This window comes from Otolemur garnettii, unplaced genomic scaffold (assembly GCF_000181295.1).
Source record: "Otolemur garnettii isolate 467f Iridium unplaced genomic scaffold, OtoGar3 scaffold00028, whole genome shotgun sequence".
In the NCBI taxonomy this organism is placed as follows: Eukaryota; Metazoa; Chordata; class Mammalia; order Primates; family Galagidae; genus Otolemur; species Otolemur garnettii.
Genome location: NW_003852423.1, coordinates 2907925 through 2926919, shown reverse-complemented (window position 1 = coordinate 2926919; position 18995 = coordinate 2907925). Strand labels below are relative to the sequence as shown.

Genomic DNA, 18995 nt, shown 5'->3' with positions numbered 1-18995 from the left:
ACCAAATGTGGCTATCTTCTTAGTCTTTGGTGCAGACTTACGGACCCACAGATAAACATTTGTTAACTCCTCTACCATGTTTTGAATAATAAATGGGTTCAGAGTATAAAGTGGAAGATGGCTCCCAAAAGTATATGGTTCTTTCTTATTTTGATTATTCTGGGGAACAAACTACTGATGAAATGAATTGTACAGATGGTTGATTTTCTTTGCAAAAATCCTCCCCTAGGCCTAACGTTCTTTTGTAACAGTGAGAAAAAGATGTAATTTAAGACTTTCTTCCTTATCTTATACAACGTACTTTCCAGACATAGAAAAAAACCCTCTTCAAACACAAATCTAGCAAGATTTCTTTTCCTTTTAAAAGAAGAAAGTTTAAACAAGTTCTTCATTTTATATCCTGTGTCTACTTCCTGCCTTTCCCTTTTATGCCCAAGGTGAAGGCAGGCGCTGCCTTGAGTAAATTATAAGACAAGCCTGAAGTTTGTCACAGTGCTGTGGCTACAACTTACACCATTAAACAATACACGGGGGGAAGTGAGTCGGAGAATTTGGGAAAGTGAGACCTTATAATTGACCCATAAATTCAAGGCAGAATAAAGCATATCTTTTGACACCATGTAGAAAATGAGTAACAGGTGGTATCAACTAGGAGGAAGCACCTGGGGCCTAGAATTGAGAACACCTGGCTTCTGATCCTGCTTCTCCTGCTGATTAGCTGGGCAACCTTCGGTTAATTTAACTTTCTGAGTCTCATATAACGGGAGTACTAACACCTGCTTTCTAGGTCAGGTGTGAGGACTAAATGAGGTCATGAATGGTAAGTGATGGATCTTAGTGGTACGAGAGTTAACAGTCACGATTCCTGCAATGTCTAAACAGAGATTATCATATCCAGAAATGAACCAAGTGAGAAAGCAGGTGTTTCCTTAAATTCCTTGCACTTACACATCCACTTTTACAGGAATGATAAAAAGTCATCAGTTCAACAAACTCAGACACCCAGTAAGATGATTCTTTTAGTCAGACTATTTTGATGAAAGTGGTAAAATAACTGGTTGAACAATCAAGTGACACTCCCAGGAGAGGCCTCAAAGTCATCTTTCTGTCCTAGATAGTTCATTTTCCATGGCAGATTATTGCGTTAAATAATGGTGGATTTCTTACTTTATGGCATAGGAAATTATGAAATTTTTTGGTAATAAAGTATATTATATAGCCATGATTTGATGACTTTCTGAGCATTGGATTTGGAAGAAAATGTAGACAGCTTCTAGCCAAATCTTAGTTTATTCTCAAAGAGACAAGTGAGGCATGGAAGGTGACTTTCTCCAGACACCATGGCTACTTAGTGATAGAGCCAGCCACAGTTCCTTATTGCTAACTTAATGCTCTTTCTGCCCCTCTTCTCAACATGATATGGCACTAGCTTGTATCTGGCCATAGAAATTGTGGTTAAAAGTTTCTTTAAAATTTTTTTTTTATATAATATATACATACCTGATAGGCTTCTACTACCAAATTATTGAGATTTGCAGCCTTTGATTCTATTTCACGAGCAATAGTGCCTGGCAAAAGGGGTAGAAGGTCCTACAAAACATATTAGTAGCATTTCAATAGTAAATAATTTAAATAATGACAATAGTAGACAATGGTTTCATAATCAACAAATTATACATTTCTGTGTTTAAAATATGAGCAACCTAATAGGACAGGATAGAACATACGCCTGAAATGGCAGCATGGGTGCATATATGCCTTTGCATCTTGAATTACTGTATGTGATGACTTAAAAAACCCAGAAGTTAGATCTCTGGAAGTATCTTCTATGGAACACAGCCCCCCGAAATTTAGAACCCAAAAAGGTTTCCAAAATAAGCTTGGGAAGTCTTACATATGGTTTCTTCCACTTAGAGACTCAAAAGACACGTTTGCAAATTAAAAGGTCCAGAGCAGGCCTGTAATTTGCAAAGGATTTAACTTTACTTAATGCAACATTTCCCAGTACTTCTTTAGTTACCAAACTTTTTTCTCATGTAACATTTATAAATATTCTACAGAACTGCTGTTCCATAGAATGAACTTTAAAGCATGCTGGGCCAGCCTGAGAGGGAAAAATCATAGTTAATAAGTAGAAGATGTTCATGATGAATGGCGCTTAATAATTATGGAGAAGACTCTAGGTATTCCCGGAGAGAAAATGAGAAGGAGCAAAGGCTGAAAGGTCTAACCAACTGGCAGATGATGCAATTAACAGAGAAGAAGCCAGTCTGACTCGAATGAAGAGTGAATATTTATAAGGAATCAGATTATGAAAAGTTTTGAAATCCGTTGTTCACACATTTTCCTATTCACAATTATAATTAAGTTCCTGTTGTACACCAGCCACTATTAGACAACTTCGTATCTCAAGTCTTAGGGAAAATGTATCACTTATGGATTTTTAAAATCATATATCAAAACTTTTATTGAGTACTTACTGTATACAGATTTGGAGATGCTACATCACTAGGCCACATAGTTCTCTCTTTGAGTATCATGTATTATATAAATGACAGTTTCACAAAACACTGTACAAGTGAAGGAATAGAGACAGGCACAGACCCGAATGAGGGGCATACTTGGCAAGCGCTGGAATGAAAGGCGAAGAAGGTCATCAAGGACTGTTTCCCTGGACGAGGTGACTTAGGAACTCTGGCTCAAAGGATGTATAAGAGTTAATCAAGCAACGAGAAAGAAGGACTCCCAGGCACGGGGGTAGGAAGTCAGAACAGACACAGAGGAAAGAAACAGCCTGGTGAGCATGGGCACAGGAGGATTAGAAGCTTGGCTGGAGGGCCAGGGGCCAGGCAGGAAGCAGAGGGGAGTGAGACCAGAGAGGCAGAGAGACCAGATGTCTTCAGGTGCCGCTTGGAGACTCAGTCCTCTAATTTAGAGGGTGCCACTGGAACACTTTGCTCCAGGGAGTTCTGGGGTCACACTTGTGATTTCAATGGATCCTCCTGGCAGCCAGGTGGAGAATGGATGATTTTGGGAGATCACTTATGAGGCTGTCACAACCCGACAGAAGGTGACTGATAAAAAAGATTCCTGGGCAGTCAAAGCAATGAATACAGGATCACCCAGGGGTCTCACACACGAGCTTGCCAACTTTCAGGGCCCATTGATTCTGACTTTGTGCCCAATTCAATTACTAATAAACCTGGTCTAAGGGTTTCTCAGTCAGTGGCGGATTTTAAAAGAAGTAGGGAGAATCTTCTAGAACCAACAACACTATGAAGAAATGATAAACAGCAGACAGCAGGAAGCAAATACTGTAAAAAGAAGCACAGTATTTAAAAGTCAGCTATGAAGCTCAGAGACTCACAGCACAGAATTCTGGCTGTTAGAAAACTTTGGACAAGTGTTCAACCTCCCTCAGTGTGGTTCCTTTTCTTTAAAATGAGCATGTATTACTAAGACTGCCCTCATCATGATGAGTGGCTAAGGGGTCAGTTAATGTTTACCAATTCAGTGCCTGACAAGAGTTGAGTATCCAAAAAGTAGAAGCTGTGACTGTTGTTAATAAAGCAGTTTGGGCCATTTGATTTGGGCCACAGCCCTATTTCTGTTGAAAAGAGAGTTTCTGGGAAGAGAGAAACTACAAGACTGTGCAAAGAAAGCTGCAGCAGGGTCTCAGAAGTGCAGTTCCGTGCTGGGGGATCCCTGACGCTCCAGAATGAGGTGGTGGCCAAAAGCCTGCTCTGCTAGTGGGTCTCATCTGACCCAAAGGACTCCAGACATCACCAAGATTAGTCCTACACACGAAGGCTGACTGGCTTGGTCCTTTTATTGGATGACCTAGACCAAAGCTTGATATGTCGGTGCTTTTGGAGATTAAGCTGATATTCTCCAACTTTCTTTTTCTTTTTTTTTTTTTTTTTGAGAAAGGGTGTCACTGTGCTCAGGCTACAGTGCAGTGCCATAGTCAAAGCTCACTGCAGCCTTGGACTTGTAAGCTCAAATGATCCTTCCCCCTCAGCCTCCAGTATACCTACAACTACATGTGTGTACATCACCAGACCTGGCTACTTTTAAAAATGTTTTATGGAGATGTGGGTCTCACTACATTGGCCAGGCTAGTTTCAAATTCCTGGTCTCAAGCGTTCTTCCTGCCTTGGCCTCCAACTTTAACTTACTATAAGGATGTGCCTATGTACCAGAATATACGCAGGAGTCTGGACATGAAAGGTATAGAGTTGGAACATTATCTGCTTTTCACCTGATAAAAGTCTCCATTATTCTCAACTTTAGCACTACCATATTATCAGGCTGTCCCATCGGTATTGAGTACAATTCTCAAACAGTATTTAGTGTCCACACTTGGTTCTAGGTGTTACAAACCTAAATAGAATTTACATATAATTTTTAAATTAAGACAGTATAAAGTATGCTTTAGCTAGTAAGATGGTATAAAGTATAATTCCAGAATCCTAATTTTTGTCTCTAAAAAGTATCCTAATTTCAACTATCAATGCAAATATTTTTATTTTTATATTTTGAGTATTAACATACCTTATACCAATGAAATTGTTTCCCTTGAACTGCGAAAATGACATTAATGTTGTTGTCTATTAATTTTTCTGAAAGTTGGCCTAGTGAGGGATGTTCCTGTAATGGAAAATAAAACAAAGAAGGGAGTGAAATTCAGTAGCTCAGCCCCACACATGTGCAAACATCTACTGTGAAGTAAGTTGTATGACTTACATGAAAATTGTATGACTTACATAAAAATGGACTTGGAAGGAATTGTAGATTTATGATTGGCATTATAATTCATCTCAAAAATAATATCAGTGCCAATGGATTAAGGATATTTTATGAAACAGTGACCATAAAAACTTAAAACTTAGGAAAATGAAGAGGGCTAATTTGAACATAGTATGAAGAGTGATCAGCATCTCTTTAATGTTGGACTCAAAGGGATATAATTGAAATATAGTTTAAAATTCACAAATAGAGACACATTAGTGATGATCACATTTTGAGACAAAATTTAGTCACAACTGCTAAAATGCAAATGTCTGCGTGTGTACATATATACCTATAAACACACATGTATATATACATGCATTCGTATATATATTTGACAGATAACATGATAGCATAAACTCTCTTTAGAAACAGAAAACCCTCTTACTCAAATCTCATTGAAGTGTGTCACTTTATGCCAAAAATTCTTAGTTACAGCCACTGTCACATTTGAATGATATCGACCTTCCTTGATGGTTGCCAAGATAAAAAGATAGTAAAGAAATAGTATGTGAACTATTTAATGTAGCTTCTCGCAGACAGTAGGTACTAAAAACTGTACCAGTATCATTTGTATTTCCAACTGCTTATGCAAAGAATGAGTCTTTCACGTATCGTTATGCTTAATCTTAAACCTGTTTTTCTTTGACCAGTAAAACTTATGTAGAGCCAATTGTGATATCCTTTGTGGTAGTGAAAAAATGAGGTACGAATAGGAAAACAGAAACAGAATTTAGTTTCTGTTGTGGGGAATCTCACAATTACAGAAATTGCTATTTAAAGTTACATGGTTAGACGCAGTATTGGTAAATTTTCTTTCTAAATATGCTCTTCTAGAAATTAAAGTGATTGCCTCAAACAAGTTCATAAGTAGACACCTATCGGAGACATGATGTCAAACTCCATTTGCAGTGGTCTCTGCCTGTCAGTTGATACCTACTTGCCTGAGCCAGAGACTATGTGACTGAGCCTCATTAGTATCACGCGATTCAAGTTCAAATTTCTCCATCCTTACTGCTTTGCATTGCACCGGCCAATGCTAATTGTGTTTTCTTTAAAGGAAGAATTAGTGAAACCATCTTGATTAATATTTCTGTATTTTGGCAACTATCTGAACTTAGTAAAAGAACTAAATTAACTAGTTTCACTTATAGTATATGTGACTTTAATATGTGACTCACATATTAAATGCATATGTTTGTGTGTGTGTATACATATATATATATCTTCTCATATGTATATGAGAAGGCCATATAGCCTTGTGTTTAAAAATACTGTCACTAACACCAGAAGCCATGAGAAATATCCTTTTCTTTCTATACAGGCTATAATTGCTGTGATAGAAAAAAAATTTTTTTTCATGAGTTGCATTTGAATATGATATGAAACCAATTTATGAGGCTTAAAAATATTACCACATGGGTTTGGTAATAAAAAATTTTACCCAGAGCTATTCTTAAGCATGGAAGTTTAAAGTAATAGAAAAAAAAATCCAAAATATAAATTCTGCCCCCTAAATTCTTCTATCTTATTTCTAATAAAATACACAGTCGTAAAATAGGTTTATGACAGTTTGCACAACGCTAGTGAATTAACAAAAGTAAATAAAGGCAAGGTAAATCTAGCTGTACTGGGAATTTTTTTTTTTTAACGGCAACAATTACTTTTCAAACATTTTTGCATGTACAAACAAAAATATCACAGCTTGCCAGGCACTGACCCTTCTTACTTTTTACAACTATTCATGTTTTAAAGACAATTTAATCCATAGGTTTTTAACCAGCTTATACTTAATTCACTTAATATCAATATTTAAAGAACAGCCTGAAATGTAAGCAGTTTTCGGAGCCTTTCTAATCTCCTTCCTTCCCCCAAACAGGAAGTCACACTGACTAAAAGGACACAAAATTTACATCCAGAAAGTTTTACTTTGGTCAGAAGCTTACTAAGAAGGTCAGTCGGATTTTTAAGCTTAAAAAGAACATATTTTTTGAGTTCTAGAGAAAAGTCTGTTTTAAAAGAAAATTCCTAGTACCTCAAGACAGATTTTTAAAAGTCACAAGTGTATAACCGATAGTTAAAGAAACCACTGTTGACAGGAGACCTTTGGATTGATGGCTGTTGTCAAAGCCTCTCCCCGCTCCTCCACCAAGCACCCTATCTTTGAAGTCTTTTATCTTTGATGTCTTTAATTTCACTAGCAGAGAGCACACTCCCTCTCAGCCAGCTGGCCCTTTCTGGTGATGTCACTGCTCCTGAGATCTGTCTCCCCCTCTCCCTAACCCATTACGTGTCTCTCTAAACTCTGAAAGTAATTAATAGCGGTAACAGGCAGTTCAGGGGCATAAGTGAGAAGGAGAGAGATCTGGCCAGGCAGCTGCTAAGTAATTAAGGCCGTGGGAAGTAACTTAGAATGTCAGAAGAAAGAGGAGCTAAGAAGGATTCACTGGGAGCAATTCGGTTCAAGACTTAACCGTGTAGAGATGTACGGTGGAATTTTAATAATGCATATATCTAGGTAGACAAAAATGTCTAAGATTTTCTTTTCAAAAGTGAGACTCCTAAAAAAAAGTTTTACAAATAAAATCTGCAGTACTGAATATTGTAACAAGATATAAAACCCCCAGGAACTTAGTTAAATAAAATGTTCAGTTATTTGGATTAGTTTTTAGATTTTTCTTTATAAGGGAAAAAAATAGCATGGAAGCAATCAGATAGCTGGATTCATTTCAGATGAAACTTTGAAGGATGTATTTGAAGTTAGTTCACAACTATCCTGGTGGCCGATGTTCTAGCCACATGGGTGTACAATGGTAACTGCCCAGACTAGGGTTTCTTAACATAAAGAGATGCCAGTGACATTTTTGGCTGGGTGCTTCTTGTCAGGAAAGGGGCTGTCCTGACATTGTAGCATGAGTAGTCGCACCCTAGGCTTCTACCCAATAGCTGCCAGTAGCACTCAAGTGACAACCAAAATGTCTGAGGACTTGAAAATGTCCCCTGGAGGGCAAAATCTCTCCACCTGAGAGCCACACTGCCTGCGGGGGCTTTCACTGGGGGCTTCAACTCATGGCTTTGCAATTACTCCCAGTGTGACACTGGGGGCTATCTTAACCTTTCTGGGACCTAAGTTTCCATATGTATAAATACTAGTATCTACTTCTCAGAATTATGATGAAGATCAAATAGGTTAAAAGGTGTGAAGGCTTTGACCTGTCTTTCTGTAATTACTGTGTACCAAGCCTGCATCAAGGGTGAGGAGGGCTCATGTCCTGAGGTCACACTGCTTGGTGTCTCCTGCAGGCACTGCTGTGTGGGTGTGTGTAACTGCAGCTAAGGCTCTGATCCCTTTAGATATGTGTATTTCTGCTGCTCTGTGCTCATTTATAAAATAGAAGTAAAGCACTATCTACATCCTTACTGGGACAGAAGATGGCACTACATGAGTGTAAAGGAACAGACCCCGCAGGATTGCTTTGGAAAAGACAGTTATTCCTAGAAGACTGCTCAGTAAAACACAGTTAGGGGCCGTTACTAAAGGCTGGAAATGCTCTTTTTGTTTTTTGTAGAGACTGAGTCTCACTTTACCACCTTTGGTAGAGGGCCATGGTTCACACAGCTCACAGCAAGTTCCAACTCCTGGGCTTAGGCGATTCTCTTGCCTCAGCCTCCTGAGTAGCTGGGACTACAGGTGCCTGTCACAACACCCGGCTATTTTTGTTGTTGTTGCAGTTGGGCCGGGGCTGGGTTTGAACCCACCACCCTACTCACTGAGGCACAGGTGCCGCCCTGGATATGCTCTTGATGTGCTTTGCTTTTCCTGCCTCACTTATTTACCCTTCGTCCCTGGCCCCAGAGGTATTTGAGTTTGTGCCCTCTGTAAACACGGTGTCTATGGTAATCATAATACAAGCAGGAATGGACTGATAAGTTTTGAAAGCTTTCCAATAAGAGGGGCAACAAGAAGAACACAGTTTAGCCAACACACCTCAATTACCAGAACATTCCGTTCCATAAACATTTTTATCAAATTTGATTTCAATTGCACCATTTTTGCAAGCCATCATTTTATCTAATTCCAGAGGCTCTATGTAAACAGAGCCAGACTAGTCTGAACCTGGCACAGGTGATTTCTACATGCAACTCTTGCTTTCAATTAAAAAAAAAAAATTCTAACTAAATATTGTTTGCAGAGACCATTTCCTGGCCACGTTTTTGAGAATACGAGATTCATTGTAAGTAGGTCTCTTATAAAATTACTATTAAGATGTTCTCACAGTGTTTGTAATTTAAAACAAACATTTTTTATTCAATAGTATAAAATTACTATTGAAATGTTCTCACAATGTTTGTAATTTAAACCAGAAAGTTCCGCAAATAGCAAGCCGAAATCAGGTGTTTTGATAGCTTTTCAAAGCCCCACAAGATGTAATACGGGCAGTCCCAAGTTATTACCATTTGATTCACATATAGCTTGCACTTACGATAGTAACCCAGGGACTGCCTGTACTATTTTTCTTAAAACTGCAAATTGACTAAAATCTTTTTTGTTGCATTCTGTGCCTGCTACAAAATAAGTGTTCAATGAATTCCATTTTTATTACCATATGCTCAAGACAAAAAAAGCCGAAAAGCAGAAAAAAGAGACACACTGCTTTCTGAAGTGGAGGAGGTTACTTCTTGGTCACAGAGCAGCAAAAATACTAACAAGTCTCTTAACTAAAAGAGGACAATTATCACCTTCAATGGGATTATGTCCACTATTGACATTAGTTTTCAGGGCTTTCCAGACATTGAAAATATTCCTTCCTGAAAAAAAGTGGAGCAGTAAAATAAATGTAATAACTTTATGAGAGTTTGTCCATTTAGGCGGCTAAGTTATGAATTTAATGAGTTAAGTGACTTTTTAAGCTCTCTTCATCTGTAATTCTGGAAAAATTGAATATAATTCTATGTAGTTGAAGTTCATGGTAAAAAGAGAGCTTCCTACATGACATACTCAAAGTCAAGGACATGTTAAAATTTCTTGAAAACAGGTACTGTGTTGACTTTAGCCACGAGGAAGCCAAACTCTTCAGTTATGCCCAAGACGCCTTCTGCACTTCTCTCTCAATACTCTAAAGTGCTGATCCATTTGGCAACCTGTCTACCCAAATGAGGCTTCAGGAAAAGACGTGAACTATCAGGACAGTGGTAGGTAGGGAAATTTCAAGGTGGAGTGTCGAAGAGTCTCTGACCATCCTGTAATGGGGCCCTGTAAAAATGGCTGTGTGGAAAAATACCAAGCCTGAACCAGCGAATACCCAGAATACATCGTCTGTACCAGCACAGGCAGTAGGGGATGGTAGGATCCTGCCTGTTTGAATCTCTCTATTCAGGGCTATGAGTCACACAGCCATCTGAAAATCCCATTGATAAGGTTCGTCGGGTGACCTCCACACCCTCGCTCCTGGGTCTCCTTTCATTGTTAGAAAAGATCTTGGTGCTATTCTTGGCTTCTGCGAAGGGCGGGGCGCATGGTTTCTGGCAGGGCTCTGATTGAGGTTGGAAATAACTCTGGAGAAGCAGGGTGGGGAGAAAGGGTGAAATTCCAGGCCCTCAGTATTAATAACCTGTCGCCTACACCGTTAATAACTTTTGTAATAACATCTATCATTATAGACAGAATGCCATACTTTGAATTGTCATAATTACTGGGTAAATCATAAAACTACAAAGTTTTTTATTCTAGCACTTGATTTTGAAGAGAAATCAGTGGAAAGTGTGTTTTATTCAACAGTGTGACATCTTTTGCTAAGGGCCATATCAACAATGTGTAGATGTAAGCTATTTTAGATTATATACTGTTTTGTAATTTATCTAAGTCACATCATGTGGGTTATAGTCCATAAGTCAGGCTGTAACCAGAACATCAGAGCAGAAAGTATACAAAGAAGATACATTCTCTCTCTCTCTCTCTCTTTTTTTTTTTTTACTTTTCAGTTGAAACACTGTGGCAAACTGGTTAAGAATACAGAATCCTTATTTGAGATTGGGTTGTGTTGGCCTCAGCTCTGCAGTAAACTGATTTAACTTTTCTGACCTTCAGTCCTCCTCTTTGAGAAAGAAGGATAATTATGACTGCCCTATGGAGTTATCGTAAAGATAAAATTTGTAACTGTAGGCCAAGTGTTTGCTACAATGTTGTGGTATAACTAACTATATACTCAAAAGCCTGGGGTTCATACTGACCTTCAGGAAATCACTATGTGTACCCGCAATAGAAATAACTCTGCCCCACGTAATTTAGACATATGAAAGGTCTTTTATCAATTATTTTCTTTTATAAATAAAAGGAAAAAGAGTCTTGAATCAAGAAGCTCAGATACTGCTCAACATGATGGGTATTTTGGCTGCTGGAGATAAAGCCAAGAAACAAAGTGTTTGATTACTTGTGTTATACAAAATAAAAAAATTCCTTCCTAATGGCCGAAGAGGAGGGGATAGAGATCATTTTAAAATGGGTAGAAAAATAATGCTTAGTGTCAAGGTCAACGTAGCCAAAAGGTTTCACAGCAAAAGCACATCTTGTATACATAAATGCATGGCTAGGTGATCATTCAAATGCTTTCCACTTCTTTTGTTTGAGGGCAGTGTCCCTAGAAATGAAGGGAATGAAAATTCTTAGGAAGAGGATGACTTGAAACATTGACCTATGGCCGGCGGGTTCAAATCAAGCCCAGGCCTGCCAAACAACAATAACTGAAACCAAAAAATAGCCTGGCATGGTGGTGGGCACCTGTATTCCCAGCTACTTGGGAGGCTGAGGCAAGAGAATTGCTTAAGCCCCAGAGTTTGAGGTTGCTGTGAGCTATGACGCCAAGGTACTCTACCCAGGGTGACAGCTTGAGACTCTGTCTCAAAAAAAAAAAGTGACCTAAGGTAACTGAAATAAAAATATTCTTCTCAGATACTAACCAATACACCACACCAGTGAAACGTGGAAGGGTCATTCCTTTAAATAAATGGAACAATGAGCAAGAAGGTGAAAGAAGTTCTAGATGTATTGTTCAATGTCTTGGTATCCTAAGAACCTAAGGGCTATCTACATTCCACTAGAATTGAATTTTATTTCTGTGAAGCTTTATGACATGGTATATATCTACAATTATGATAGCGTCTCTGCTCTGGAATCCTCCCTAGATGAGCAACAGCATCCTTTCACATACCATTGTGGAGAGATGATTTCAGCAACTTGGCAGAACTTCAAAAGAATAACACAATTTGAGAATAATGTCATTGTTATTCCTTCCTAAAAAAATAAAAAGCTTCTCTTTGTCTTACAATAGAATATTTCCTCCTCCACTCCACAATAAATAAATTAGCAGTCTCTGTCTAACCAAAAGAGACCAAATTGAAGAAAGAATAGATAAGATGTGACTAAGTAGGTGGGTCCACCAGCGTGATGAGTCTGAGTAGAAAAGAATTAGTGAAGGAGAAAACACAATGGGTCTGACTCTAAGTCTTAAACTTTTACATTCAAACTTTAGTTACCTTCATTTACATTTTGAGACTACTTTCAGAAAACTGAACTAATCAAGGGTTGGCCTTGTTTCATGGGATAACATGGGTACAACTGTCCCTCCAGACTTTTGGCAAATCTGGATCAGTGCTCCACATTAAATGAAGGTCTATTTAAAATTTGCATATGGGAATGACACAGATTTTAGCATAATTTATATGCTTCTCACCCTATGGGTCCCAAACTGTGTGCGAGGTACTTTGGATACCCCCAAGGGTGGCACAAAAGAGTTCATATTTTCAAGGACCACACAGTGATACTCAACGTACATCAGGCACTCAAGAACTACTAGTTTAAAGTAATTCATAGTTTTAAGATTGCAGTTGGCTCTATTTCTTTAAGTGGCATCACATCTTTGCCAAGTTAGTCAACCTAAAAATCAGTGTGGAACAGGAAAAGAGGGTAGCCGTAGCCAATCTGATTACAAAGTTTGGGGAGTTTCCATTAATAAGTTACTTACTAAAACTGACAAATATATCTCTGCATATCTGATTTATTGGTATTACTTTTTCAACTGGCTACTAGATTGTTATGACATAAGTAGGTAAGCTATTTGCATCTAATTACTTAAAAAACAGAACTCTGTTAGGTATTTCTTTTGGCCTAGAGGCACCGTGGGAAAAAAAACAAAAAACAAAAAACAGTGAGACACAAGGGTCCCATGAACTGAGAAGGTTTGAGACCTTCTGTTTTGACACTTGGAAGAATGTATAAGCAGGTGTCAACATCAGAAATAAATGATGCTTTGTGCTGTTGATTTTTCGCATCTAATGCTGGTGAAGATGTGGTTCTAGAAGATTGTATTTAAATCTATGATTTAGACCTTACATGAACTGAAACTTCAAGCAACAACCCAGATACCTAAAAAGAGGCTCTAAACACAGACAAGTCCCAGAGGAAACCACAAAGTAGAGAGACTTTACTTGGTTTCACTCTGCGCTCCCCAGTCTCTGCAGTTTCTACCTATTGTAGAGTAAGGTGTTTTCAGGCCAAATACAACTTACTTACAGCAGTGCCTTACTTAGTATGTTTATTGGGACAAAGCAAAGGTATAATTTTGTCTCCATTCAGGGTCCTTGAATTGCATCAATTGCATTGAAATCAGCTTTCATAACATTTTTGTTTTCAAAAATCATGCAGTGCTCTGTGGCTCATCAGAGAGTAAGCCACTAAAGGTTGTCAAAGTATCTTAGCCAAATATTTTAAAGATCAGCATTTATAGATTGCATTGCTCCACAAATTCTCTTTCATGGCCTATCCTGGTTCTGTATCTTGCATTTTTAAGGCAATTTCTGGGTACTAGAACAACTGAACTACCAATTCAAACTCGTGCTTTAAAGAGTGGTAGCTACAAAAGGGCTATTGCTCCATTACCATGGTCGTGGACTTGACGTAGACGTTGTTCTTCAGATGGCAGTTTCCGTCATTGGGCACCACTATGCCTGCCAATTTGCTATCAAGAGCAAGATGAGATGTCTGGTCTGTCATCACCAGCAGCAATCTTTTGGCTTCCTTTCTCCATCCAATATGACTCTTAAAATAAACATGTAATTAGCCTTTGTACAATAACATAGATCTGTCTTGTGGTCTCTACCTCAAGTAAACATTACATTCGAGTTGGTGAACATATGGCAGGCTAGAATAATGTGCATAAGTACGATGCTGAATTCCCTTTCACGTGCACATCTTCTACTTTCCCAGAGTCATTTGGGCACACAAGTCCCTGGCCAGAGTCTTCTTAGTATTCCACTAGAGGAAGATTAAGCCAACAAAGTAGGACAAGCTAATGTGAGTAGGTGGCAGTCTACTCTCTTCCTTGGAGTGTGGTGCATCAAAAAAGCAGATTAAGAAAGAAAGGCTTTTGGAAAGAATTTCCATGTGAGTAAGTTATTCTTTCCTTTTTATCTTTTCCTATTTATATCCCTTTCCCAAATTAGCTCCTCTGTCCCAAACACATACCAAATGAAGAAAAAATAACCTTGGTTAAGAGTATGAGATAGGAGAAGACTGTATTCATCTCTAGTATGTTTTGACTTTTATTTATTTATTTTTTATTAGATCATAGCTGTGTACATTGATACTGTCATGGGGTATAGTGTGCTATACAATTTGAAGTATTTTCATCAAACTGGTTAACATAGTCTTCATGTCATTTTCTTAGTTATTGTTTTAAGACATTTATATTCTTCATTTAGAAAGATTCACATGTACCCTTAAAAGATGAACCATAGACGTGATCCCACCAATCATCCTTCCTTCCCCTTCCTCTCCCCTTCTCCTGTATTCTTGGGCTATAATTGGGTTATACCTTTCCTATGAAAGCTATAAATTAGTTTCATAGTAGGGCTGAGTACATTGGATACTTTTTCATTCATTCTTGAGATACTTTGCTGAGAAGAATATTTTCCAGCTCCATCCATGTAAACATGTAGGAGGAAAAGTCTCCATCCTTCTTTAGGGCTGCATAGTATATTTTGACTTTTAAATGAAAAAGGAAATAAAAGATCTGACCAAATACGCCATACCGTGAAACCTCTTACCTCACAGACGGCCGCCTGAAGCATGGCATCGAAGCCTCCTTCTGGTGTGTCTATGTTTCCAGAGATCTTCTGTCTGTGAACTGCTTTCTCAAACTCTGTGATGTTCTCCGTCAAAGACAGCACGTGAATGTACCCGTGGGGAGGCATGCAGTCTAAATTGTAATCACTACATGAGAAAAGAAGACATGCAAAGTCTATTTTGCTGCACTTCCTTAAAAGTTCAGAACGATACTAAAGTACAATTGTGTAGTTGTGTGAAAAGGGGGAAGTTTTATAAGACAAGAACCTGTACTTATAAAATTAGAGAGAAGTTCAGTATTGGTGACTATTTTCCTGCAAGTAAAAACAGAACAAAAAGAGTTTAGTGTTCAATAAATGAAGACTAAACATGTTTCTTTAACACGGGATAACTACAGGCTTTCAATATACTAATATTGTAAGTTTATTGTAATATCGTAAGTTTTTGAGGGAATTATAAGAATTTGGAGTGATTTCTCATCACAGATGACCCTGGGATAACTAAGAAACTCTTTGGGGGTGGGAGGATATTTTAGAAGAATTTAGTTGAAATATCGTGTTATCGTTTGATTTCTTTCTAAAAACATCTTACAAATTTTTTAAATGATGCTTGGTATAGAATTTTGATAAACAATCAAAATTCATTAAAATTATTCTGGGAATTCCATTATATTCCAACAAGTAAGAATCATCCCTCAGGTGCTCAAGAGGCAGACTCATGAGACTTCCTCAGGAGATAATCAGTGCTGTTCTGGTAGAGCAGATAATAGAGGTATTTCAATGAATTGGAATATGCATCAGAAGGCAATCTGAACAATTTGTGAAAGTGGAAAAGATGTTAAAAATAAACCGTCTTATGAGAAAAGAACTAGATAGATTTATGTCTCTGAAAATTCAGCAGGCTAATGACAATATTGTGTGAGAAACTTGTATTTTTATCCTTAGTTCATTCATGGTTGGGCATGTGCTACTTAGGATCAGGATTCCAAACTGATTTTTTAAAAGGCTCTTCCTAAGCAGTCAAATTTTTATCCCACTCTCCATATGAGGGTTGAGATTTCTTTGCAGTCCATCATAAGCAATGTATTTATACACAGTCACTACACAGTAATGGAGAGAGAGAGGCTGTATTGGCAAAGTAAATACTTTAATATGTGGTCAAACTTTAGTTCAACAAATTTGGAGCCATCAAAAAGGAAAAATACAGATTTTCCAAAGGGGTATTAATATACACAGCAGCCTAATTATGGTAGGTATATCCAAAGTTACTAACATTATGAAGGGGTTGTTTGGTGATAAAAACTGAATGAATGGTATTTTAATGAACATAAAATAAAAAGCCTAATTTACAAATAACCTCAGAAGTTTTCAGATGGGAACACACCTCCTCCACATTTTTTTTTTTTTTGAGACAGTCTCACTATGTGGCCCTCAGTAGAGTGCTGTAGCATCACAGCTCACAGCAACCTCAAATCTTGGGCTTCAGTGATCCTCTTGCCTCCCGAGTAGCTGGGACTACAGGCGCCGGCCACAATGCCTGGCTATTTTTTTGTTGCAGTTGTCATTACTGTTTAACTGGCCCAGGTGGAGTTCGAACTCGCCAGCCTTGCTGTATATGCCTGGTGCCCTACCCATTGAGCTATGGGTGCTGCCCCATAAATATTTTTAATTCTTACTGCATAAGACAAAAAGATAAAGTTTGGTAAGTTCTTTATATACGGACAAAGTGAGATTTTATGAGACAAAAATGCGTTCAGCATCATCCACATCAAACATTAGATACCTGCATTGATTATGAATCCTTTCAGGGTGAATGCTGATGTATGGGGAAACTGTTTTATCAACATAGGAGCCAAATCCAAGGCGGAAGTCACGGGAGAAAAATGCCATTTTTCTAGATAAATCATTTCCAACAGAATTTAATTTTTCTATATTATTGTGCATTGATGCTGAGACATCCACCAAATAATACAGATCCACAGGATATTTCTTCAGAGGATGAATTTTCAGCATAAAATTCGCTTCAGCTCCTAGTTCAAAGAAGGAAAAACATCAGGCAGTCTTCATTTTAAACATTTCAGGATAAGGTGTCAATAAATCAGTCGCATCTTAGGGTCTAGCACAATTATCACCAATTTGGGCATAAGGAATACAATTTGAAATATTCTGGTATCATTATAAGTCGGGTTGAAAATCATACGAATTAATTAGTCTCCAAATTTTACAATGCATTTCTCACATCTATGGGCTAAACAGAGACGAGGATAAATGGACCAGCTCAATATAAATGTCACAGAGCACATCATCATGAATCTGCATTGCCCTTAGTAGCTGGAAAGCACAGTGCAGCCTTGATAAGCAGTTTCTCTTGGTAAGTCCAGTCTCTCAAGAGATGGGAGGTGGCTATGCTTTTGGATGGGTTGAGGAAAACCAGAAAGGTATTGTAAGAAAAATAATCTCTGATTGGATACAGGTGTAAATGCCTTCTTTCGGGTAAAGGCGTATTTACATGTGAGATGGAAAAAGTCTGGTACTGAGTCCTAGATTAATCTATTCCAAACATGGCAGTTAGTTCTTCATCATGAATTAGTTAAGATTCTTCTCATCAGTTAGCTGAGAGAAGGAACAAGACAGGGGGCTTAAAGGATGGTACCCAGTGCTAGGCCACAAGAGACCTAGAGAGTGGAGAGGACAGTATCTGTCCAACATGCAGTGGGTGTTCATATACTGAAGAGGGGGTCCCACCAGCAAGAAGAGATCACCACAAGGGTGCCTCCTTAAGGATAACTGTCTGTACTGCAGTTTCACTCAGTTCTCTGTTACAACATTGACACCAGGACCTGGTTATCCCTCAGATCTCTACAGAGCTGGCAGTTCTACTTTTAAGAATATGGTAAAAAGTCATCTATGTAAAGGAGGGCAATTTATCACTTGTAAGCTTCATTTTTTTCAACAATAAAGAAAAAAATTCGTGCACTGTTAATTATTTGTCCATAGAGAATATTTTGAGTGGAAAACATTTTTTTAAATAAACATTGATGTGTATACATACTTGGTAGCTTGATCTACTTATTAAAGAAATCCCCTAATTTATCAAACAATATTTTTGTATTCATGAGCATAAAAATAGCAATATTTTCTTTTAAATTATTTCACAAATCAGTTTTTTATTAGCTATTGGCAAAATAATAAAGTTTTACTAATATATATATAATAATAATTATGAGAGAAAGGGGTTAGACATTCCTAACTTGCCTTTACATGCAGGAAACACATTTAGTTTCCCGGTTTTCTTTTCTTTTCTTTTTCTTTTCTGAGATAGAGTTTCACTTTGTTGCCCTTGGTGGAGCGTGGTGGCATCATAGTTTACAGCAACCTCAAATTCTTGGGCTCAAACAATTCTCCTGCTTCAACCTCCTGAGTAGCAAGAGCTATAGCTGTGCACCACCATATCTGGGTAATTTTTCTATATTTTGTAGAAATGGGATCTCACTTATGCTCAGGCTGGTCTTGAATTCCTGAGTTCAGGCAATCCACCTACCCAGCCTCCCAGAGTGCTAGGGATACAAGTGTGAGCCACCATGCCTGGCCAACACTCCTGGTTTTCTGGCTCATGTTTGTTAGAAGAAACTGGCCTATTCTCTTACCCTTTTCCTTTACAGGGGTCCTCAAACTTTTTAAACAGGGGGCCAGTTCACTGTCCCTCAGACTGTTGGAGGGCTGGACTATGAGCCCCGGGATGAGTCAGCTGTTAAGTGGCAGCAAAAACACCTGGCTGGCCGGATAAATGTCCTAGGCAGGCTGCATGAAGCCCACAGGCCATAGTTTGAGGACACCTGCTTAGAAGCTGGGCTGCCTCCAGAGATCAAGTACTGTACTTGATACTCTGCTTTGGGGCCTTTGGTGACAGAAAGCCTGACTATTTGGCAGTGGTCTACAATTTGCATGGAGAAGTAAATTCAGGAAGGCATTAGAAACTGGTAGGCAGGGCCAGATCAATGAGAAATAGAAACAGAGCACAACTGGGGAGTGTGGTTCAGATGTAGGGGGTTAACCTTAAAATAGGCGTTAGCAGTTTTTTTTTT

At 38.3% G+C, this 18995-nt stretch overlaps 1 protein-coding gene across 2 annotated transcripts in view; it reads right to left on the bottom strand.

Annotated features, from left to right (window-relative positions):
• Positions 1–18995, bottom strand: part of ITGB8 (integrin subunit beta 8) — a 79974-nt gene that overhangs the window by 13475 nt on the left and 47504 nt on the right. For both annotated transcript variants that reach the window (XM_012804348.1, XM_003788490.1), the window contains 5 exons: positions 16694–16940; positions 14893–15058; positions 13727–13885; positions 4555–4650; positions 1501–1590 (listed from right to left, as the gene is read on the bottom strand). In XM_012804348.1, the coding sequence (XP_012659802.1) occupies positions 1501–1590; positions 4555–4650; positions 13727–13885; positions 14893–15058; positions 16694–16923 (741 nt within the window). In that variant the 5' untranslated portion in view covers positions 16924–16940. The remainder of the gene's footprint in view (positions 1–1500; positions 1591–4554; positions 4651–13726; positions 13886–14892; positions 15059–16693; positions 16941–18995) is intronic.